Source organism: Meyerozyma guilliermondii, genomic scaffold (assembly GCF_000149425.1).
Source record: "Meyerozyma guilliermondii ATCC 6260 scaffold_4 genomic scaffold, whole genome shotgun sequence".
In the NCBI taxonomy this organism is placed as follows: Eukaryota; Fungi; Ascomycota; class Pichiomycetes; order Serinales; family Debaryomycetaceae; genus Meyerozyma; species Meyerozyma guilliermondii.
Window position 1 is genome coordinate 536,186 of NW_001809797.1, and position 22,915 is coordinate 559,100.

Below are 22,915 nucleotides of genomic sequence, written 5' to 3' on the forward strand. Positions count from 1 at the left end.
TGGTGTGATAAGTTTTCCTAATTTGAAGCTGATTAGTATTCCTAAAACGGATCTTTCTCTTGTCAAAGAACTTATGATTCAAGGGTTCCTGACTAGTAGTCTTTGTTCTTTGCAGATAGAACGCAGGTCACCAATAAGACAATAGAGCAACCAAGAATAAATAATAGCAAGCACCTAGCAACAATAGTAGATTTTGACAATTGAAGATGTGTGGATTAAGACTTACTTTTATTCGTCGTTCCCCCACTTGCTAAGTATCATCGTTTATTAAAATGTTTTTTTTTCTATTTCCTGATACGGCACTGTAGTAAGAGGAGCCGCAAGCGAAATGAGGGGGCGGTCGGTACACGAACGATATTTTGTCGTGTGACGAAAGGGGCCAGGTAATGAAATTAGAATCACCAGAATAATACAGAAAACCGGATTCTCGGTAAGGAAGGATCTACAGTACCAATATCAATAATTGTTGTTTCGCGGTGAAATAATCATTTCAATTTTTTGCGCGGCTGGCAAATACAAACCGGGTTTGTTGCCGACACCTGCATTAATTCCGCACCTTGATGCATATTTCAACATTACCTGCATGGGACTGCGCCATCTGTCGCACCCCACTAAAAATCGGGAACGGTTGCTACTAGAAACGACCAATTCCCAATGAGGTTAATCTCCTTTCTACGCATAACTAAGCCGATCACCCGATGAGATGGGTTTTAGGAAATACAAGGGGTGTACTTTAAGGCATTTACAAGCAGGTTCCAGAATTTCCCAATTAGGAAATGCCATCACAACGGAAGACACATAATGGGTGCCAAATGCAGCGACTAATTATGCGATCCCGATTAGTATGAGTTCCTTACTGTGGCTGAATACAAATCCGCGTCAACCTTCTATTACGTAGAATGGTACAATAGATCAATGGATGTGCCTTGCGTAACTGCAATCAATATAGCCAGCAGACGTGTAAGCCACATCGGTATAGTGTCTTTCGCTGCCGAACGGAACACGTTCATGTATGCTTTGCGCTTCTTTCAAGCGCAATCTGCATGTCTGCCTGTCAATCTTATCTAGTGCATCATCATCTTCGTCTATTCCTTCCTAAAACGATGGTCCTCCAAATCCACCCGGACCATGCATGCCCCCTGGAAGCCCACTGCCCACCATATCAAAATCCTGGTCTCCCAAAGGATCATCAAAAGCGAGCTCCTGGAGGCACTCCTCTTCTTGAAGATGGACCTTGTGGACGACTGCCAAATAATGGATGATTGGGCGTGGGATACATTCCTCCGTCGCCTTGGGGCTGGAGTGGATCCAGAAATGGTTGCAACAGCGGATTTTTGGGAATGCCTGGCGGATGTAAATCGCCATGGCCAATGGATGGAAATGCACTAGAACTAGGCGCACCAGCTGGGTGTTGTATTTCATATTCGTCATCAAATTCTGGCATATCAGGAATCTTTCTCTGTCTTTCTTGCGTTCCAATTGAACCAGCAAGGTTGGAACCTGCCAGTGGAAATTCCGCACGATGACTTGCCACTTCCTCTGGTCCAGCATCATTCTTAGCAGCTTCAATATGAGTCCTGGTACCATCTACCGTCGTACTCTCGACCACTCCTAGCGACGTTTCCAACTTGTTGAAGTCGATCTTTGTCTTCATAAAATTTTCAAAGTCAGTAATGACATTGTGGGGAAGATTCAAAGCATCAATTGGCAACTTTACATCCGGCAACTCTTCCGATTTCCAGTTCAATGTAACACCTTGTGCCTCAGGGGCCCCTGCCAACACAAAATGGACACTGATACTGGTATCGGAGATCTTATTTATAGTAAGTGTTAAAGCCAACTCTTTGTCCTTGAAATAAGATTGTTGGATAAACTGATCATTTTTTGCCAGCTTGTTGCTAAAACGATTACACATAGGGCACAAATTGCCAATCACATTCGTGATGAGACCATCTGTAAGCTGCAAATACGTTTCCAACATATGTTATTACGAAGCAACTTTCCCACAACCTCTGCAGGAACAAACGTTAAGTGACATGACACCCGCACTGCCTGCAGGAACGGAGATAGATAGGCTTACGAGCCGCCCCTCAGAAAGTGGGGGATTAGTTGTCGCCGAAAATGGCTTGACAATGGATCTGGATCATTAGTTAGTGTCTTAAATTGCTTTGCTCGATCCAAAATAAAAATTTTAATCTTGCATTATTTTAAAGTTTAAAAATCTCAAAACCCGTCACTCATTATTCTTTCCCAACATCTGCAACCACCTGTAAATCGTAACTAAATCTGCCCAAAAATTACTCCCCCAATCCTTTAATCTATACTTACCGAGAAAAACCGCCTCGTTATCGCGCACGTGACCTTGTCCTTGCGAAGTTTCTGGTATTTTCGGCTTCCGACAACCCACAAAAGGCTCCTGGTTTAATACACACACGATCCCCTTGTGTAAATAGCGTCATTTAATCATCATCAACATCTAGCCGAGGTCTTCTTAATTGGAAACAGAACCCCATATTACGTTCGATTACTTGCTGGTTAACATTCATCAAATCGAGTCTTAGAAGGATACTTTTCGATAAAACGAATCATTCGAGGAGAGAATTACTTTGTAACGTTGTTTTCCGGTTTCTCCCGTATTGCAAACTTGTACCATAATTTTCGATAGCCTTTGATTATACCCATTTTAATCACGAGATCCATAACCAATGACAACCACCGTTCCTCTCATCTACTCGTTTCCCGAGTTTCTCGGAGTTGCTGATGCCGTGGCCGACCACGTTATTTCGGCCCAGAACATGGCATTGTACAAGACGTTGGATAGAGCTGAGATCAAGGAAATCAAGAATAATAATTCGTTGATGAGACCAGAGTTGATGGCATCCAGCAGTTCGATGTCGGTCAATAGTTCTGGAAAGAAGAAGGAAAAGAAGAAGAAGGGTGAGACCCGGTTTAAGATTGCCATTAGTGGTGGTTCGTTGATCAAAATCTTAAATCAGGGACTCTTGGGCCGCCAATCAGAGATTGAGTGGGGCAAGTGGGACATCTATTTTGCCGATGAAAGACTTGTGCCATTTGATTCTGAGGACTCCAATTATGGTCAAGCCAAGAGAGAGATCTTTGACCACATTGAGGGTCTTGAAAAACCCAATATTCACCATATCGACGAAACTTTGATTGACGATCCCCAAGAGTGCGCAGATGCATACGAGAAGACATTGATATTTAATTTTGCCAAGAAGGATTCTGTCAAGTTGCCGATGTTCGACTTGTTGTTGCTAGGATGTGCCCCCGACGGCCATATAGCATCGTTATTCCCCAACCATGGTGAACAATTGAGAGAGAAGTTGGCTTGGTGTATGCCAGTGAGTAACGCACCTTCTGGTCCCGACAAGAGAATCACATTATCAATCCCCGTAATTTGTCACGCACATAGAGTCACGTTTGTCGTGGAAGGTTTAACTAAGGCACCCGTCATGAGAACGATAATGGAACGTCCTGAAAAGGGTTTACCCAGTTCCATCGTCAACGAAGGTGCTGCCGGTAGAGTAACGTGGTTTGTCGACGATGACGCGTTGAATGATTGTTACGATATCACCAAGAAGAAGTACAAGTTTTTATCGATCGACCCGCCTAATTGAGGGTCCCGAGTTGCATACCTATATAGCAATCTACCATGTTATCAATTCTGTATTATATTACCCGATCGTAGTACTCACCATCCAAGCAACCACCGCGCATTGAATCACTGACGTTCCGAGCAAACCTCAGCTTGTTTTTAACTAGCATATTGGCGGCATCTTTGTTGAGCGGATCATTGGGATTGGGTTCGAGAAACAAAAAATTGAGTCCCATGAGAACGGAATTGAGATTCAAAACCGGTGACCAGTCTTCACGAAGAATGTTGAGGCAAACATTGCCCTCTATGTCGATATTGGGATGGTAGATCTTGTTTTTGCATTTGATTTTGGGAGGATCAATTGGAAAGTTGTCGTTGATCTCCACTTGAAAATTGAACTTGCCACCTTTATAGTAGTTTTCTTGAGGAACTATGGTCAACTCAAAGCTGAATATGTCTGAAGGGTTGGGAAAGCTCACTTTTATGCCCCTTGGAAGGTCTAATTCTGTCACATCTTTCTGGAGTCGGAGCTGAGCAGCGCTTACTTTGGCCAGACTTGATACTACTTTTTGATCTTGCGAAGATCCTTTTGCGGCTTCTTCTTCTTGTTTTCGCTTCTGAAGCTGTCTGATTTTCAACTGGGTTAGTTTGAGTTTGTATTAAGGAAAACGAATTCGTACCATTTGGGTGTCTTATAAATTAAACTTGGTTCAAGTTGCGGAGAGCGTATATTAAGTAAGCCGCATTAGTTGCAAATTATTGTATAGAGGGTAAATTTTGTCGCTGAGAGTCAGAGTATGCTATTGCACGCTGTAGCGTCGACTGTAGCTCCTTGGAAGCTGTCATAGATTCTTGTTGCAAAATGGTGGCTATGTCGTTGTTATCCGTCCAAAAATTAATGTCAAGAAGCACCTTGTATGGAGTTAGAAGAGTGCAAGAAACAGTAAGAAGCCAGTTGATTTCTTCCAAAGCCAGAAACTGAACTTCTAGAGGCTCCAATTCCAGAAATTTCACAAGATCATCTTAAAATTATTACGGTATGAGTCCGTTGACAACTTCTTCGATATTCGTGCTTTGGGTAATTTGTGGTCCTGTGGTTTCCAGAACATTCCTAGTAATGCCCCACAATGATACATCCACGGAGGTTCGAGCGGCACTTGGCATGCAACTGATCAAATAAATAATTCGAGAGCAAAGGGAACGGACGAATTATTTCAATGAGCCACTGGAGGAAACGAGCAGCATAGTAGTTTGCAAAATGTAATTCCATAGACTTGAGAACTCGATCAATTACTTTCATACAGAGATTTCTGCTCTTTTCGGACTTGTAGTCATCACAGACCAACATTATAGTCAACCTTTTGTGGTCCAGCCACCAGAGCGACCGAGGCTCTTGGTTGATTCTCTTGAGTCCTGCTTAGTGGAGAAACGAAAGTCACCAAATCGAGTTCCTGGCTCTAGAGAGGTGGTTTGGAATTGGAAACCTTTATTCGCGAAGCCACGAGTACTGATAGACCTCGTGCGAAGGAATATAATGGGCTTATGGATTTTCCACTGAGGTAGTTTAGTGAGATACCCCACAGTCATATAGTATATATCCCATAACTCTTGCAAAGACAACAGCTTGAGATTATTTGAAACATCTAGGGAGGTTTGTTTTGCTAGCAATTGATGCCAGAAGGTGTGACATTCTTTGAATATCGCTAGATATGTGAGTTTAGACATACCTATGTCAAGCACATCATCTGTCTCTCCAAACTCAATTCTTCCATCGTCGATCACACTAGCCAATTGTATAATCTTTATGCGATGTTCACGACCAACCACAGCCTCCCGGAGGCTCTTTGTAAGCTGGAGTGTTGTGGCATTTGTCTCATTTTCATGGGGCAGAAAGTGCGTCCCCATACTTCAACTCAAAGATCGCGATGCGCGCTCATCTCTTCTCTCTTCTCATTTCACTAACATGGCTACGTTCACCGATGTTTTCAATCTCGAAGACAGTGCCATTCCGGAACCAGACGAGTTGAGCGAAGCCATATACAAGAGCACAAGACTTGGCTACTTGTTCTCGTCAGCGAATGATGGTACCGAATCACAGTTGAACATACAGAGACAAGACGAAGCTCAAACCGAAAACCAAAACGAAATTAAAGCCGATTCCGAAGCCAATTCGGAAAACAGAGCCGAAGCACAAGAACTGAACTGGAGACTCTTGCGAGTGCTTGCAAATGCTCATCTGGGATGGGTGCGACTGGTGACGGTTGATCCTGTCACAAACGACTGGTTCGTTACGGGGTCTTCGGATTCCACGATAAAGATATGGGACTTGGCGTCGCTGGCATTGAAGGCAACTATAACTGGGCATGTTATGGGAGTCCGAGCCTTGGCGGTGTCGAAGAAATTTCCGTATCTTTTTTCAGGTTCTGAAGATCGAACTGTGCGATGTTGGGATTTGGAAAAGACAAATTCTTCCCTGGGGAGCCAGATCAGAGACTACCACGGCCACGTAGGCGGCGTATATGCCGTGTCGTTGCATCCAGAATTGGATCTTTTGGTTACTGGCGGAAAAGATCAGGTGGTAAGGGTGTGGGACATCAGAACAAGAGCCCAAGCCATGGTGCTCACGGGGCACCGAAATGACATTACATCGATAGCAACGGCCAGTGTAGACCCACAGGTGATCACTAGTTCCATGGATGGAACCATTCGGTTGTGGGACTTGAGAAATCAAAGATCTTATCTTACTTTGACTCAACATTCCAAGAGCATTAGACTGATGCAAATGCATCCCACCGAGATGACAGCATGTTCTGCTGACAGTTCTGGTAACTTCAAGCAGTGGCTTCTTCCCGGTGGAGATCTTTTGAATGAATTTGGGGAAAGTGGACAGGACAAAATCGTCAATAGTCTTGCCATAGAACCCAACTCCAATACTCTTTTTGCTGGTTACGACGATGGCCACATGGAATTCTACGACTACGTCAGTGGCTCGCTAGTACAAACCACACGCACGACACCTGCTCCCGGGAGCTCCAATTCCTCGATATATGCATCCACATTTGATATGCTGGGTCTTCGACTTTTGACTTGCGAGGGAGACAAATGCATCAAGGTTTGGGGAGAGGACTAAGAAAAATATGTATTATTATCATCACTTCATCATAGCATACTACCAACCAAAACGTAACTGGTTTGCAGTGAACGAGGGTGGCTGCCATTGCAACTTGCGAGGGTCCAACTCATGTTTCTTCTTCTCTTTCACTTTCTTGATCAACTTGTCATACATTGCCATGATCTGGTCGGTGACAACTATTATGTGTTGTCCCTTGTAGTACCGAAGAATTTGGAGTGTGGTGAGTGTGTGTAGTATATCTGTCGTTGTCATACAGGTAATGGAGGATATCTCGTCGATAGTGATTTCACTGGTTGGAGTTGACGAGCCATTGTGAGCCAGTCTGGATGGCGGTGGTGTTTCAGATGACTCCTTAGCATCAGCGACAGGTGCTGGGTTATTCTTCTTGTACAACAGCGGATTGTTCCTTTCAACTATGAGCTTGACAAGGGTATCTGTCCAGTACGCACGATACGACAATAAACCCAAATCTGAAAGGGGTTTTTCAGGCGAACCAATTTTGTTTTCCACTCTGGAAAGCATATAAGAAAACTGAATCAAAAGCTTACCATAACCCTTCTTTTGGTAGCAAGGTAACGTGAGAATACAGGCGACGTTATAGTTGTCTGCGCTTTCTTTTTCTTTTGAGAAATAGCCAACGACATGGTGTCCTTGGGCCGATTTGATGGTCATAACATAGAACAAGAAAGGATCAACATCGTAGTAAAGTGTTTTGTGATCCAAAAATAATTTCAGTAGCAAACAAAGATTTCTACACCAAGTTCTCTGTCTGCGCCCATCGATTTCCCAAAAGCTGACTTTTGAATCTCGGTAGATCTCGTTCCCGGGAGGATGCTTCATTGAGCATTTGGTTCTGAACCTCTCGAACTGTTTTTTGGAGCCGAAATACGACAACGTGAAATCACAAATGTAGATTTCGTCCTCTTCTGTAAGCTCGATTGGATACGGAGAGAAGTACCATGGCTCGATAATGTGCTCTCCAAGAATCACAGTGTTCACATTACGAACACGAGCCACATCCAGATGGTTTTGAGTCATGGAACCACCTGTTCGTAAGTTTTTGATTTCCTGCTCTCGACTTACTTCTTCTCCAGGTCGTTTTAAACCTTGAACATTTAAGTTATCCAAATCTAACTCATCTTCATTTTTGATCTCTGGCGTCGCGCTCGCACTCACCAGTTCACCAGGACCAGGGGTCTTTGAGTTTTTCGTCTTGGACTTCAGAGCTTTGTTTTTACCCTCCTTTCCGTCTTCCTTCTTATCTACCTTGACCTCAGGTGCAATAAGGGCTCGTGAAAAATCAATTTTATCCACACCAATCCACTCATCCAAACGCTTGTTGAAGTCCTGATAGTGCACGTAGTACACTTTGCGTCCTTTACGTACATGTTCTTGAAGAATTTCTGCCAAACGAATCTCGCCATCTTTCTGGGCATACACTTTGCACCCTGGAATGATGTCCCCGGGCCCATATTTGGCACTCGCGTCCTTCGAGTCACCCGTGATTTTGATTGGGCTCTTCGATTCTAGTGTAGAACCCTTGTTGTTGCCAGACATGGTGAGAGAACAGTGGTTTTTTGATGTTGATAAATTTATGAACTGGAGTGCACACAAGCCGCGACTCTATAATGCCACCTCTATATACAAGTAGGACGTTTGGGGACCTAAGAAGACTCAATTTCGCCTAATAGATGTCCAACAGTGAGGTAACCCACACTGAAGTTGTCCATATCAATTATAGCGCGAAGGAGCTTCAAACGCAATTTTTTGAGCTCGGCTGCCTTAGCTTCTGGAGGAATCTTCACGAAAGCTCCAACGTCGGAGATAAGACACCGTTCGAGCGATGCCTGAACCAATTCCTCATCAGTCAAGTCCCACACATTTCCGTTGCCGTTCAAACCGCTTAGATAGTAGTTATCGACTACTAAATAATTGTAGTACCGATGAAGCTTGTTGCGCAAGTATGATTCGGGATAAAATGCACTGGGAAGGTACTTGCTGCGCAAGCCTAGTTGACCAGTTAGCGGTACCAATGACTCATATGGAATGTTATACGCCGTTTCAAGCGCCCAATCTTCGACTTTACTTTCATCTGACCTAAGCTGTCTAACTTTTGCGGCACTTTTAGAGTCCCACAAGCGTGGGAGAATTGAGGGAAGTACGCACGTCAGCGGAGTGATTTCAGGAAATACATAGCAAAGAATGGGGGTCATTTCCACAAAAATCATGAATATGACAGCAAATGCAGGTAGTTTTATGAAATCTTTCAGGGTTCTGTTTATCAATTGGAACTGAGACCGAGATATGTTGAATAGCTGTTCATCGTAAACGACATCCACCTTGTCATTTTTGACAACGTCGCCTTTGGTGGCCAAACGAATTTGTTCATTCTCGATCTTGTTCATGTACAATGCTTGAGTTAGCTCGAAAACAAGTTTGGAAAAGCTGGGCACTTTCAAATTGACACTTTGTCCCTTATTATCCACCTGGTTTTGAATCTTGAACTCGGTTTTCATTAATTGGTTCATTTCTCGCTTATTGTTCCAAACGTTACGTACACCTTCTTTGTAGAACCGAAACACAGCTTTACCATAAGCTGTTGTCTGGGAAAGTTTGAGTCCCCAGCCACTTTTCTGAGGGTTTTCGACCCGAACTTGTTCATACAATTCGGCTTTTGACTTCATTTGGATGGGTAACGTTGATAACGCATTGACAGCAACGTCATCTTTTTCAGTACTTCCATGCCATATAGATTTCACCAAGTTGGTCCTTTGCCTCCTTAGAGCTGCCCCGGAAGCCGAGAGCTCGTACAACCTGCCAGCAGTTGCCAAACTCATCGTGGCAGAATTTCCACTTGCAACTATATCAGAAATATTTCGCGCGCGATCAGATTACATTTACGTTCTACACGATCAAATTACATTGCATTCTACAACGATGCTGGCACCAACCCGTAGAATCACCACACAAAAAGATTTGGAAATTTGGAAACAATCTCAAACGTTTACTGAGCTATTAACCTTTATAAAAGTGCTTCAAGAGCTGGTTTATGGCTTGACAAATGATGCGGAAGTTAAGGAAAGCTCCATTGTAACGAAGCTCCAAAAGTTGGTTGATCATATAGAGAGCATTGCGAACAGGAATCCAGTTCAGCAAGACAAGAACTCGTCAAGGTTTGGAAAAGTTGAGTTTCGAGACTTTTACGATGATGTCAAGGACCATTCAGCTGAAATAATCACCGAGTTGTCATCTACAATTGAACCCCAGAATTTGATTGAACTACAAACATACTTAACAGAGTCTTTTGGAAACAGAACGCGAATAGACTATGGATCTGGTCACGAGTTGAACTTCATTTGCTTTCTTTTCTGTCTTGATAAGCTAGGAATACTTCAAGAAGCAGACTATTCAGCATTGATATTAAAAGTGTTCACTCGCTACATTGCAGTGATGAGACATCTTCAGAAAGAGTACTGGCTAGAGCCCGCTGGATCTCATGGAAAATGGGGTCTCGATGACTATCACTTTCTTCCATTTTTGTTCGGTGCTTCTCAGCTTGCACCACACCCATATATGAAGCCAAAGCTGATTCATAACGAAGAACTCGTGGAGGAACTATACACCAAGTATATGTATCTTGAATGCGTTCAGTTCGTCAATGTTATCAAATCCAATCCTATGAATGGGGGCCAGAAATTGTCTCTCAGAATGCACTCACCAATGCTTGACGATATACTGGCTGCGAAATCGTGGAAAAAGATAAAAGAAGGCATGGTGAAACTGTACGAAGCCGATGTGTTGGGGAAACTCCCCATTATGCAACATCTTATGTTTGGGGAGCTCATCAAATGCCCTGATGGAATTGAAACCAGTGAGGTTGCGGAAGACGAACACGGCCATGTTCACACCTACGACGCTGCGAATACTTGGGGAGATTGCTGTGGCATAAGACTTCCCAGCGCATATGCTGCTGCTGAGTCGAATAAGCCCAGACCCGTACCATTTGACTAAAGTTACTATATATTACAATCATCATTATTTACTCAGTGTAGCCAATTGTAGTGACTAGCAATATATTTCTGGGAATGGCAGCCACCATGGGAGAAAGCACCTTCATTTTGCCGCGAGCCTCGTCAACCCGAGAAACATGAATGTAGCCAAGAACACAAGTGTTCAAGAGATCTTTTGGTTGCTTGTTATTTTGAGGTAATTGGGTAATTGCAATGATCAAGTTTTCTAGCTTAGAAGCATCGGGGTCCTCAAGAGCCGTGTAAAACTTGTCCATAGAATTTTCATCTTTCTTTCGATCTTCATCCATATCGTCTGTAGTGTATGAATCTCCTGAGGGTAAAAATGAAAGGCTCGGATTGAAATCCAGACTCAATACTCCTTTGAAGTACCTAAAGTCCTTTACGTCAACTTCAGTCTTGAATGGAGATAACGGCGTTTTTCTGTCACCATTAAAATACTCCTTGATTGTCTCTTCCTGGCATTGCCTAATAAACGAATCGTCAAGCTCGACAACTCCTCCACTTTTCGGAATTTTCACCATCGCCAATTGTGAGTTGGAAATTTTGTGCTTGAACTTCTTTCTCAAATCAATGAGTAAACGTTCATTGTCAACAACCACAACGACATTGACTTCGAAATCAGAAACAATGTTTTCTATAACGTTGATATCCTTGATGTTCAATGCCGGAGTATCAATTATAACACCACTGTTTCGAACATCAGCATCCTCTTCGAGTCGGCTCATCACCACAACTCCCAATTTCGAAACCTGGTACTTGTAGAGCTCCAAGTTATCGGTGGGCGAGAGAAAGCCAAAGTTTTTCACCACTGGTTGTTTGGGATTATGGACGGCAGAACCAGAAGTTGTAGTTCCTCCATAACCATTGGCACTTTCCAAGTCAAAAGTGTCACTAATGGGCGTTGCAGTCAACGATCCAGGAAGAGAAAAAACACCGTCTCGGGGATTGAGGTTCACCAACACTGGATGGTGGTCCATTTTGTAAGCATACGATGACAATATTCTCGCCAAGGCCGTTTTACCAGCTGACCTGTTTCCCAATATAAGCACTCTAGGTCCTGACCTCGGTGAACTAGGATTCAAATAGTTGTAGTCTGCTGTTTCCTGGCGATAACTTTCGAGCGCCATATGCAAATTTATATACTGATTCATTGGAGTGTCTTCACTAATGTACTCGCTGATATCAGTACTGTCGCTACTACCTGGAGCTTGGTCTCTATTGATCCGCGTAGAGTACTCCACTGTACATCCCTCGGGTAAAGGAGCATATAAGGCATACTTAACCCCCGTTAATTGAACGGGTACATTTAGGGGAAGTTCGGTTCCAAATATTTCACCCACGCCTTCAGTCACTTTGAGGCTTAAAATGGTCTTGAAAGGAACCTCAAACCTCCACTCGGACTTACCTTCCAAGTGAAAGGTGGTGGCATTGGTTTCCGAGAGATCTTCTACAGGATTTTCATCTCCACCAAACCCAGGAATAGACATGGTTAGTGAGAATCAAGTCGAATTCGCAACAAGCGACATCGCGGCCGGCATATAGACGGCGATGAAGAAGAACACCACTACGTCTGCTACAAGTTTGTTGGAAGTCATAATAAAGCCTGCTTTATCCTATTAATTCTGTGGCCCTACACACTTGAGAAGTCAAGCTTTTTAGGGCGAATTTGGCGTTGTCTCTCCAGCAACTCCACCACCTTCTTCTCTCCAGTTCTCGAGTTGATGTATTCAGCATGGGTACTGTAGTCCACATCAGACTTGGGCACATGAGTCAGTCGGGAACTTGACCCAGGGACCGAGACAAATGGATTTGTTAGCTCTTTGCGCTGTGCTCGAAGCTCATTTACCTCTACTTCGTCTGCAATAAAAGTGTCATTTCTCGATTTTCCGTGCCATTCATTGATGAGCTCATCGTCTATCATCTGCTTGCGTGGCGTCATGGGCATCTTGCGGTGTCCTTTGGATGGAGACTCGGGTTCGTAAGCCATCTTGGGTTGTGCTTTCAAGTTCGACGAGAAGATGAACGAGGCCTGCTTGGGAGGCAGAGAAAAGACGTCTGAGTACTGCGTAGTGGTTGCATCATCGGAATCGTCCTCAAAATGCAAATTATCATTCAACGCAGCAATTGCTTCAATTGACACTGGCGGAGGCTTGAGATGAGGCCGCGCAGTTCCTGATTTTCTGCCTGATCCTACGGTTGAAGGCGTGGGCAAAAACAACCCAAAGGATGAATCGCGAGCAGGTGTTTCAAAGAGTCCCACCTCAGCTTCTGATACATGACTCTTCCGCCTACGATGGGTCTTTCTGGGCGACTTGTAGGGCGTTGGATCCGGGCTGGCTAAAAAATTTCCGTTTGACTTTTGCACGGATGATGGAGTTTGTAGAAAGTTGCGCACTCGCTTTGAGTGTGACAGTGTACTGGGAGTTTGCAAGTGACTTTTCTCTTTTTTATTGGGGGTTTGTGGAAACAACGTCTCCTGAGTGGAACATGAGATATCTGAGATGTGAACCTGTGGTCTATTTTTGGAACTCCGTGGAGGAGTTTGGGGTTCTATGAATGGATTCATCGTGCCTAGCTTAGATTAAGATCTCGAGTCAGCAGGATATTAGCAAAATTATGCACTGATCCAATGGCTGGCTGAGTTTCGCACGCGTCTATTTTTTTAAATTAAAAAAGGGTGCGACACTTTTGCGACAATGTATACAGGACGGTTGCGATGGCTGCGAAAATTGACTCTATTGGAATGTATGTACGCTATTGAGGTTGAACTTTCGCCGTACTACCGCTTTTCCAAAACACTTTTCAAGCGTCTCAAAAAACTCGTTGACCTTCTCTTTGTCCTTGGAGGTTCGTAAAATCTCATTTTGTGTTAGATCAAGTGTGGTAATTTTAGCAGTGCCTGGAAGTCGGTCGCAAAGTATTCCTGTTATAGTATTTCCCTTAAGAAACACCTCTCTTATACCTGAGAAGGGTGTCAAGTTTAGCAGTCCTGTGAGTAGATTGTTTTCAAGGGAAATGGTTTGGAGTGAACGAGGAAACTTGACGTCACCAATACGGGAAATGTAATTCTCATCCAAAACTAGTGATGTTAAAGAAACGTCTAAGCCCTGAAACAATGGGGTTTTAACTGAATTGAGTTCTGTTAAATTGTTTTCACTCAAATTGAGCGATTGCAAGTTTTTTGGTGGCACCCATTCTTGAAGTGTTTTTATGCGATTGTAGACCAATTCCAATTTCAGGAGATGATTAAGCTGGGTCCAATCTACCCCATTTCCGTTATATGTACAAATATTGTCTATGCGATTTCCCGAGATTGAAAGACTTGTCAAGTTTTCCGGAAATTTGAAGTGCTCCAAGCTACTTATATTACATCCGTCCATATTGAGCTTGGTAAGAGTAGACGGAAATTCGATGCGGTTGACCAGATTGGTGTACTTGAACCTGTCATTTCCAGTCAAAAACAATGTTTTCAAGTTCCTAGGAAAGACAAAGTATGGGTAAGGCGCAGAATTTGCAACCTCGAGTCGAGTAAAGTGGTTTTGTGAAAGATCGAGGTAATGCAAGTCGGCGGGAAGTGACTTTAAGGAACTCAAAAAGTGGATTTGGTTAACGTCTAGCCTTAATCTTTGAAGATTCTGAGGCCAAGAAGCCATAGAATCAAATGATTTATCGTTCAAAGCGTTGCCATGGAGTAAGATTGTTTTCAAATAGGGCGGCCACGACCCAACTATGTTGCTAATGGTGTTACTGGAAAGGTCCAAAGTTTCCAAGCTAGGTGGTAAATGAGACACACTCAATTCTTTCAACTTGTTATGAGTCAATTGAAGGGTTTTGAGAGACTTGGGAAACTTCATCGACACTAACAAATTGTCATCGATTCCTGATCGATTTAAGAATAAGTCTCTAATGTGGGGAGGAAATGTCATAGTACTGATATCAGTATTTGGGTTCCATGAAATGTCTAAGACTGTCACGGACAAAGGAAACACAACACGAGACCAATCCCTGATCTGGTGCCCCAAAATAACCAATTGGTCTAGAGATATACATTTTTGGAGATTTTGTGCCAATGAGTCTCCGCACAGACCCAAGGTTATGCCACCAACCTGCAACTTTGTTAAGTGAGGAATGGAAAGAACAAAGTCCAACTCTTCAGAAGTCAAGTTGTAGCTTTCTATTAGCACCTCTACACGCTGGATATGTTTTTCAAACCGCTCAGCATGTTTTTCAAAAAGAGATCGCAATGATGAAAAATCTCCATGGGTAATTACAGCCACGGTACGAGGATTTATATCGGGGTTTTCCAACAAAAAGTCATCAGCATCGGCAAATGTGGTGAAATCTATAAGGTCAGAACGGGAACTGCAAGGATGAGGTCGTCTGGTGGGAGACAAGACGAAATGAACTTCGCGAGCATAAACCTCATTAATAATCGTTTGACGAAGATTGGCAACTTTCAAAAGGAATTGAATATGGTCCGAGTCCAAATATTGTATTATCTCGCCAATCAACTGTTCTGGGAGCTGCGGTAGATATTGGTGAAGAAACTGGACCTCCATAATGGTACATTGCCAAGTATCCTCTTAGTCATCATCAAGAGAACATTTCACTGCATACAGGAAGAGGTTTACCAACGAGGCTCAATTATCAATGCAGCAACTACAAGCCGAACGGAAAGAATAAGAGGTCGGAGCCCTAACCCGTTTTAGAAACGGGGTCGGCGATAGCATCTCCGAATTAAAGGAGAGCTATTGGCTGTGTGCAGTTCTTATCTAGACGAGGGGTTGAAGCGGGGATTGCTGAATGGCCACGGAAGAAGGAAGAGGTGGATGTTTGGAATACTTGGGTGGTGAAATGTGGGGAAGGACTGCAAATGGTGGTGGTGGGAACTTGCCGATGAAAAAGGTCAAGATATAACCTTATTAGGAGAATTTCCGGAAGTCGCACCGCTAAATTTTGTGGGGAAATTTCACGGAAAATAGCGACAAAGAGCTCGGTAAGAGAGTCAGAAATAATCTCATCAACTTTTAGTTTACCACCAAAAATGCATATTGGGCTGATGACCTAGCTTATTTGAGTTGATGGCACCTCCGTAGTTGTACTCTCTTATCTGCGCGGCTGTACTATTAGACCCCCAATGCAGCATTTTCTTGGCTCATATGTAAGCACTAAACGTCACCGTCACTTTGGACGAATATTATCTTAGATAATAATATTGCTCATGGTGATTAATAATTGTGGTTAGTAACCCTAAGAATTGAGCAATCTTTGCGTTCTTTTTCAAATCTTTAGTGTCCCTCCGCCAATATGCTTTTTGGATTGGGAAACTCCAAGTGTGCGGCTGCAGCAACGACTACGAAAAATCAACTTCGTCACCTTGTGGGTGAAAAACTATGATATATCATCCAAAAATACAACATCTAAACTCATGTTCCTATTAAAATTAAACAAATTTCTCTGAGAAAATTCCGCCTCTTGTAGCTCCATTGACCATGTAGCATAAGCCTCGGGCATAGCAGCCGGGTGTTTCGCACCGGGTGTCACACCCAAACACCCACCAACATATGAACCGACAAAAAATTCACTATCCCAAACAACCGCAAGAGGTTTGAGTCGTCAAGTTCTAATAAACTTTTGAGCCCGTTTGGGACCCCTAGACGACCGCAGCATACTGTACCAGGAGCAACAAGAACTGTGTTGTGCATTTACCACCGAAAACTTCAGAACTAGAACCTCGGATTAATTTGCCGAACACAGCGTGAGAACCAGCCGTTTGTGAGGTTGAACTTATTGTAAAGATATCGAATTCCAACCAATACTGTTGACTGGTCCACCCTTGTATTGAGCAATAGGTACCAGTACTGGCCACGGCATCGATTGATTATACGATAAAAACTGATTAGTACCTTGTTTGTGCACACAGAGTTACATTTTGCATTTGTACTCACTCCCTCCCTCTCCCACAAAGTCAAATTGAGCCGCGACCGCGATGGATAAACTTCTCTCATCGTTCTTCTGCTGCTCGGTTGACACAAAAGACGACACAGACGACCGATACCACCGGCAATCGTCCCGCAAGTCCAACGTGACAGACACCAATTCCAATTCGGGGAAGTCCCCGTCGCCCCGAAGGTCGAAGAATAGCCTGGGAACAACAGCTAAGAACACCACTAGCACAAAGCCGACTCTGGCGACAGAAAACGGCAAGCATCAAGTTGATATCCTGAAGGAGGAGCATTCAGTCAATGATACCGACACCATGGCTAATACGAACGAATCCAACCCTAACACTCCTATAGGTACCAACAAGACTGTTGCTGATGTGGGCAATAAGACTGACGAGTCCGACGATATAAACGTTGAAGGTCAGACCGACGACCTGAGCTCGTTTATGGACCTCACCAAAATGCAAGAAGGGCAAAAATACGACGAGGAATCCGGATGGCTTTTGGGTATCCAGCCCAAAGAGTTCAAAGGAAAGAAATGTCTCATTCTTGATTTGGATGAGACCTTGGTCCATTCGTCCTTCAAGTACTTGAGAACAGCAGATTTTGTCATCCCAGTGGAGATTGACAATCAGATACAGCATGTTTATGTGATAAAGCGGCCTGGTGTAGACGAGTTTCTCAAGAAAGTGGGCCAGTGGTTTGAAGTGGTTGTTTTTACGGCTTCAGTTCTGAAGTATGGAAATCCACTTTTGGACAAATTGGATATTCACAAGTCTGTTCACCATCGTCTTTTCCGTGACTCTTGCTACATTTATCAAGGCAATTTCATCAAGAACTTATCCCAGATTGGCCGGCCTTTGAGTGAGTCGATAATCATTGATAATTCGCCTGCTTCGTACATCTTTCATCCCCAACATTCTATTCCAATCTCCAGTTGGTTCAGCGATACGCATGACAACGAATTGATTGATTTATTACCATTCTTGGAAGATATCTCCAAGCCTAATGTTGATGATGTGGGACTCGTTCTAGATATCACCCAGTAGACTTAAGCAGGACTTAGGCTTGGGAACCTACACTCAAATGATCCCTAGATTCCCAATCATTCCTATAGAAGGCGGAATTGCTATTACATCCTAGATAGAACGGTACCTTAACACCTAATTTTAATAGACGTACTGCAGACAATTTTGGGGCATCGCATCGCATTGAATTTTGGATTCTTCGCTCTTGTAACCACCATGAAAGTAAAGACCATAAACAGGTCTTCGGACACATATGTGCCTGTAAGAAACACACAAGAGTCTGCTCTCCCGCGGAACTTGAATCCTGCTCTCCATCCTTTTGAAAGAGCAAGAGAATATACAAAAGCACTCACCGCGACAAAAATGGAGAGGATGTTTGCTCAGCCTTTTGTGGGCCAATTGGGAAATGGACACCGGGATGGAATATATTGCATTGCCAGAAACTTTGCTACCACCAACCAGGTCGCCACTGGATCGGGAGATGGTGTAATAAAGTATTGGGACATGTCGCTGCGACAAGAAACTGCTAGTTTTAGGGCTCATAGAGGCATGGTTAGTGGACTATGTGTAACTCCTGGGACTTCTACGATGATCTCGTGTGGAGACGACAAAACTATCAAGATGTGGAGTGTCAAGTCTACCGATTTTGAGGGAAATGATGACAATGAAGTTTACAATCAGGGTCAAGGGCTCGTCAAGACATACTTAGCTGAGCATTCTCTCAAAGGTTTAGATCACCATCGAGAAGATCCGGTGTTTGTTACCGGAGGAGCACTGATTCAGCTTTGGGATGTCAACAGAAACAACTATATTCTGAATCTTAGTTGGGGTGCCGATAACGTCAATTCTGTCAAGTTCAACCGCACTCAAACCAACATTATAGCATCGTGCGGGTCGGACAATTCGATTGTATTATATGATATCAGAACCAATACCGCCATACAAAAGGTGGTCACTAGCATGCGGACAAATGCTCTTTCTTGGAATCCAATGGAGGCATTCAATTTTGCCAGTGCTAACGAAGACCATAACGCCTACTTGTGGGACATGAGAAAACTCGATCGATCCCTTAATGTGTACAAGAATCATGTTTCTGCAGTGATGGACGTTGACTTCTCTCCTACTGGTGAGGAGGTGGTTACCGGATCCTACGACAAGACACTTCGTATCTTCAGAACCAGAGAAGGACATCTGAGAGAGATCTACCACACCAAGAGAATGCAGCATATTTTTTCAGTTAGCTACACCACTGATGCTCGGTACATATTGTCAGGGTCTGACGATACCAATGTTAGAGTATGGCGAACCAATGCCTCAGATAGACTGGCTATCAAGTCGGCTAGACACCGGTCTAAGCTTGAATACGATGCAGCCTTAAAGGAAAGATTCAAGCATATGCCTGAAATCAAGCGTATTGCGAGACACCGTCACTTGCCTACGGTGGTGAAGAAGGCAGGTGAGATCAAGAGGGTGGAATTAGAGGCTTTGAAGAGAAGAGAAGATAACGATAGAAGACACTCTCGGCCTGGATCCAAGCCGTACATTCCTGAAAGACGCAAGCATGTAAGAGGCACGGCGATCAAGGATGATGGAGAAAAGTAGGATGAAGAGAATTGGTTGAATTTGAGACATGAATGTTGAGCTGAAATTCAGCGAAACATGAAGATGCTAAAATTTAAGCAGAATGTGAAGAAGCTAAATTCAGCGGACTATCGAAGAAGCAAAGTTCAAGCAGAATGTTCAAGAAGCTGAAATTTAAGCGGAATATGAAGAATTTTTAAGTTCCAGAAGAACAAAGAATTCAACGATTAAAGATTCAGTATTGACACTCGACTTTGAAGAAGCTACAATTGAAAAGCTGATTTCGAAAACCAATGTGAAGAAAAAGAGGAAGAAGATAATAACGATGAGCATTTGGGAGTTCTTCGACCCTCACCATTGGACTCCACTTTTACAATTTCCATTTCAGTCTGCCCGAGCCCTGCATCCGCCGCAGATGCCGAACCTCAGCCCCGCGCAACTGTCAATGAGCCAATAGCGCCGCGGCGAATCCAACGGCCAATTTGCACCCATATATCAATGCCCATTTCTTGTAACGTTCATACCATGTAGCCCTTTTTCGAACAGCTTTTGAGTAGTATCACCTTCTTGACTCCATTGCAGTTGTTCTTTTCCAATGGTTTGGTCTGCCGTGAAAGCACCGCCAGTGCACCAGCATTGCACCTCCATGCCTCACCCGACACTCGTTTCCTAAACCCTGTCAGCAAGTGTAGAATACCTATAAACACAAAAAAGACGGTTTAGGGTGCAAAGTCTGCTACAAGAGGGCCATGCCGGACAAGCACAAGCTCAAACTTTTTTCTTTCAAACACCAGTCCGGTGATGACGAACTAGGTCCAGAGTTGTCCAATCAGCTGACGCACGGCCGCAAGTTTTTGGGGTTCCATATCGGCCGCCACGAGTCAGGCGAACTGCTAACGTCGCCTACGCTTACGAACTCACTGGATATGGCCCATGGGCACGTTAATCATGGCGGTGGGGCAAATGGAACCGGTCCTGGAATTGGTCCATCTCCAGCGACTCTGGCAGCGCAATCTCCTGGATCTCCCAACCATAATGGTCCACCTTCCAAGTCATCGTCTATGGTGGAACTCAAGCGTTTTTTCAAGCCGGCAAAGAAAGCTCCAACAAAAACTTACGATAACAAAATACACTCACCTCCCACTCTCGCCGGTGCGGGCCAACCCAACCATATTGCCCACGGCTCACAACTGCATGCTTCGCTAGCCAATCTCATCAGCCAGACGTCGTCGCAACTCTTACACAGTGCAGTGACGTCCAGCAATAAGGATCCGTTGACGGATGACGAATCGCATCTTGTGAAAAAATACGGTAAGGTGGGAAAGGAACTTGGTTCTGGAGCGGGAGGCTCGGTCAAATTGATTGTCAGACCTTCTGATGGACGAACGTTTGCCGTTAAAGAATTTCGGCCTCGCCGTAGTACCGAATCTATGAAGGATTATACCCGTAAGTGCACGGCCGAATATTGCATTGGGTCCACCCTCCGTCATCCCAACATCATCAAAACCATTGACATTCTCTTGGAGAATAACCGATACTTTGAAATCATGGAGTATGCCCCAATAGACTTCTTTGCCGTTGTTATGAGTGGACGTATGTCTCGTGCCGAGATCAATTGTTGCATGAAACAAATCATCGAGGGAGTTTCTTACTTGCACAGTTTGGGGCTTGCTCACCGTGACTTGAAGCTCGATAACTGTGTATTGTCGGATGAAGGTATTTTGAAGATTATCGATTTTGGAAGTGCGGTCATTTTCAAGTACCCATACGACCAACATGGAGGTAAAGATACCGTCCATCCTGCCCATGGAATCGTGGGTTCGGATCCTTATCTTGCACCCGAGGTACTCAAATCCCCCAATTCATATAGTCCTCAGCCGGTTGACCTTTGGTCCATTGCCATAATTTACTGCTGTATGACACTCAAGAGGTTTCCTTGGAAAATTCCCAACTCAGAAAAGGACAATTCTTTCAGGCTCTACTCGATGAAGGACGACAGCTGGCATGACTACGCCTTGAGCAACGAGTGCCACAAGTTGCTACTTCAACAGCGTCGGTTGAAAAATATGTTGAAGCAGCGCGAAGAAGAAAGCAACGAAACCGGCGACAAGAATATGGAAGAATCCGAACCTCCTACGGAAGACGACGACCGAGAACAGACCCCAGACGAGAAGCACGCCAACGCTGGGGACGGAAATTCTCCATTACCAACCACATACACCATCGAAACCATCCGCGCCCATATCGCTTCCATCGATGCCAAGTTAAAAGAATATGAAGCAATCAAAACCGAAATGAAAGCCAAGTACGCCGAGCATAAACGAGACCATGAAGAGAAGGAGGAACCACCTGCTGAAGAAGAAGGGTCTCGTAGAAAGAAACACAAACAAATCCACGGACCTTATCGACTTTTACGGTTACTACCCCATGCATCTCGACCTATAATACACCGCATGCTTCAAATAGATCCGAACAAGCGTGCTTCTTTGGAGGAAATTTTGAATGACGAATGGATCAAGGATATTCGGTGCTGCACACTCAAGCTGGTAGCACGAAGCGGTGAGAACGAAGGTGCCGGATTCGAGGAAGATGAAGACGAAATCTTTGTCCGCGGTGTTCCAGAACACGAGCACACCACCGTCATAGAAAATGAAGAGCCTCAATGAACTCAATTGAGTAATGTCAATTGAAAAACCCAATCGAAGACTTATAGTCGCAGTATACGTAATTAATAGACACAAGTCCTATACCTGTCCATCGGTGTTGTCCGGCACATAGTCGGCCTCGTTATCATTTGACATTCTCATTACCAGACACTAGTAAAATGCCACATCCTCCAGTTAACCCCACCAGGATCAAAACAACGCTCAAGATGGCTATCAGCAAGCTCAAGTTTGTACAAGAGAAGAAAACTGCTCTTACAAAACAACAAAGAAGACAATTGGCTGATATTCTCAAATTGGGAAAAGAAACCAGTGCTGAAATCCGAGTTGAAAACATCATTAGAGACGATGTTTATGTTGAGCTTCTCGAGTACATGGAATTGTATTGTGAACTTTTGTTAGCAAGAATTGTGTCGATTTCTGACTTGACCAGAACGACTGTGGATCCCGGAATTGAAGAGGCTGTCAGTTCAGTGATTTATGCTGCTCCTCATTCGGAACTCAAAGAAATGACAATGCTACGTGACATGTTCCATGTTCGGTACGGTGACGAGTACTTTAAATCGGCCGTTGACAACGAAAATGGAAAAGTTCCTGAGAAGATTTTGAAGAGATGCCTGGTTGAACCGCCACCAGAAAGTCTTGTTATCTTGTACTTGAGTGAAATTGCACGAACCTACGATGCGCCATACTCCAAGATGATCGTCAATGACAAAGACGACGACGATGATGAACCAAGTGGAGGAGAAGCCCTCAAGGAAAAAGAGAACGAGAAAAAATTAGAAAATCCTATTGGCGAAATTGCCGAGTCTAAACCACAATCGGCAGCTAAGAAAGACCAGCAGGACTTTGATCAGCTCAAGGCAAGATTTGCTGCATTGAAAGGAGGAAAATAATGTCACTAATAGTCCATCCCCA

At 43.9% G+C, this 22,915-nt stretch overlaps 13 protein-coding genes across 13 annotated transcripts; 7 read left to right on the plus strand and 6 right to left on the minus strand. All coding sequences in view use genetic code 12, as the record gives it.

Moving 5' to 3' along the window:
- Window positions 1–1,189: 1,189 nt before the first annotated feature.
- On the minus strand, window positions 1,190–1,981 carry PGUG_03563 (uncharacterized protein; the record flags this gene model as incomplete). The annotated part of the gene is made up of 1 exon (XM_001484132.1): window positions 1,190–1,981. The coding sequence occupies one exon, from the start codon at window positions 1,979–1,981 to the stop codon at window positions 1,190–1,192; it is 792 nt and encodes a 263-aa protein (XP_001484182.2).
- A 724-nt stretch (window positions 1,982–2,705) lies between these two features.
- On the plus strand, window positions 2,706–3,638 carry PGUG_03564 (uncharacterized protein; the record flags this gene model as incomplete). The annotated part of the gene is made up of 1 exon (XM_001484133.1): window positions 2,706–3,638. One exon carries the CDS (start codon window positions 2,706–2,708, stop codon window positions 3,636–3,638), a length of 933 nt encoding a protein of 310 aa, XP_001484183.1.
- A 1,707-nt stretch (window positions 3,639–5,345) lies between these two features.
- PGUG_03565 (mRNA splicing protein) lies at window positions 5,346–6,746 on the plus strand (the record flags this gene model as incomplete). The annotated part of the gene is made up of 1 exon (XM_001484134.1): window positions 5,346–6,746. The coding sequence occupies one exon, from the start codon at window positions 5,346–5,348 to the stop codon at window positions 6,744–6,746; it is 1,401 nt and encodes a 466-aa protein (XP_001484184.2).
- A 39-nt stretch (window positions 6,747–6,785) lies between these two features.
- Window positions 6,786–8,306, minus strand: ESA1 (NuA4 histone acetyltransferase complex catalytic subunit; the record flags this gene model as incomplete). Its single annotated transcript, XM_001484135.1, has 1 exon — window positions 6,786–8,306. The coding sequence occupies one exon, from the start codon at window positions 8,304–8,306 to the stop codon at window positions 6,786–6,788; it is 1,521 nt and encodes a 506-aa protein (XP_001484185.2).
- Window positions 8,307–8,413: 107 nt separating this feature from the next.
- PGUG_03567 (uncharacterized protein) lies at window positions 8,414–9,586 on the minus strand (the record flags this gene model as incomplete). Its single annotated transcript, XM_001484137.1, has 1 exon — window positions 8,414–9,586. One exon carries the CDS (start codon window positions 9,584–9,586, stop codon window positions 8,414–8,416), a length of 1,173 nt encoding a protein of 390 aa, XP_001484187.2.
- PGUG_03568 (peptidylprolyl isomerase) lies at window positions 9,438–10,760 on the plus strand (the record flags this gene model as incomplete). Its single annotated transcript, XM_001484136.1, has 1 exon — window positions 9,438–10,760. One exon carries the CDS (start codon window positions 9,438–9,440, stop codon window positions 10,758–10,760), a length of 1,323 nt encoding a protein of 440 aa, XP_001484186.2.
- Window positions 10,761–10,788: 28 nt separating this feature from the next.
- Window positions 10,789–12,267, minus strand: PGUG_03569 (cleavage polyadenylation factor subunit; the record flags this gene model as incomplete). Its single annotated transcript, XM_001484138.1, has 1 exon — window positions 10,789–12,267. One exon carries the CDS (start codon window positions 12,265–12,267, stop codon window positions 10,789–10,791), a length of 1,479 nt encoding a protein of 492 aa, XP_001484188.2.
- A 143-nt stretch (window positions 12,268–12,410) lies between these two features.
- Window positions 12,411–13,346, minus strand: SOL1 (Sol1p; the record flags this gene model as incomplete). Its single annotated transcript, XM_001484139.1, has 1 exon — window positions 12,411–13,346. The coding sequence occupies one exon, from the start codon at window positions 13,344–13,346 to the stop codon at window positions 12,411–12,413; it is 936 nt and encodes a 311-aa protein (XP_001484189.2).
- Window positions 13,347–13,515: 169 nt separating this feature from the next.
- PGUG_03571 (uncharacterized protein) lies at window positions 13,516–15,339 on the minus strand (the record flags this gene model as incomplete). The annotated part of the gene is made up of 1 exon (XM_001484140.1): window positions 13,516–15,339. One exon carries the CDS (start codon window positions 15,337–15,339, stop codon window positions 13,516–13,518), a length of 1,824 nt encoding a protein of 607 aa, XP_001484190.2.
- Window positions 15,340–16,769: 1,430 nt separating this feature from the next.
- PGUG_03572 (phosphatase) lies at window positions 16,770–17,774 on the plus strand (the record flags this gene model as incomplete). The annotated part of the gene is made up of 1 exon (XM_001484141.1): window positions 16,770–17,774. One exon carries the CDS (start codon window positions 16,770–16,772, stop codon window positions 17,772–17,774), a length of 1,005 nt encoding a protein of 334 aa, XP_001484191.2.
- Window positions 17,775–17,969: 195 nt separating this feature from the next.
- Window positions 17,970–19,355, plus strand: SOF1 (rRNA-processing protein; the record flags this gene model as incomplete). The annotated part of the gene is made up of 1 exon (XM_001484142.1): window positions 17,970–19,355. The coding sequence occupies one exon, from the start codon at window positions 17,970–17,972 to the stop codon at window positions 19,353–19,355; it is 1,386 nt and encodes a 461-aa protein (XP_001484192.2).
- Window positions 19,356–20,083: 728 nt separating this feature from the next.
- Window positions 20,084–22,000, plus strand: HRK1 (putative serine/threonine protein kinase; the record flags this gene model as incomplete). Its single annotated transcript, XM_001484143.1, has 1 exon — window positions 20,084–22,000. One exon carries the CDS (start codon window positions 20,084–20,086, stop codon window positions 21,998–22,000), a length of 1,917 nt encoding a protein of 638 aa, XP_001484193.2.
- Window positions 22,001–22,158: 158 nt separating this feature from the next.
- Window positions 22,159–22,893, plus strand: IST1 (Ist1p; the record flags this gene model as incomplete). Its single annotated transcript, XM_001484144.1, has 1 exon — window positions 22,159–22,893. One exon carries the CDS (start codon window positions 22,159–22,161, stop codon window positions 22,891–22,893), a length of 735 nt encoding a protein of 244 aa, XP_001484194.2.
- Window positions 22,894–22,915: the final 22 nt, after the last annotated feature.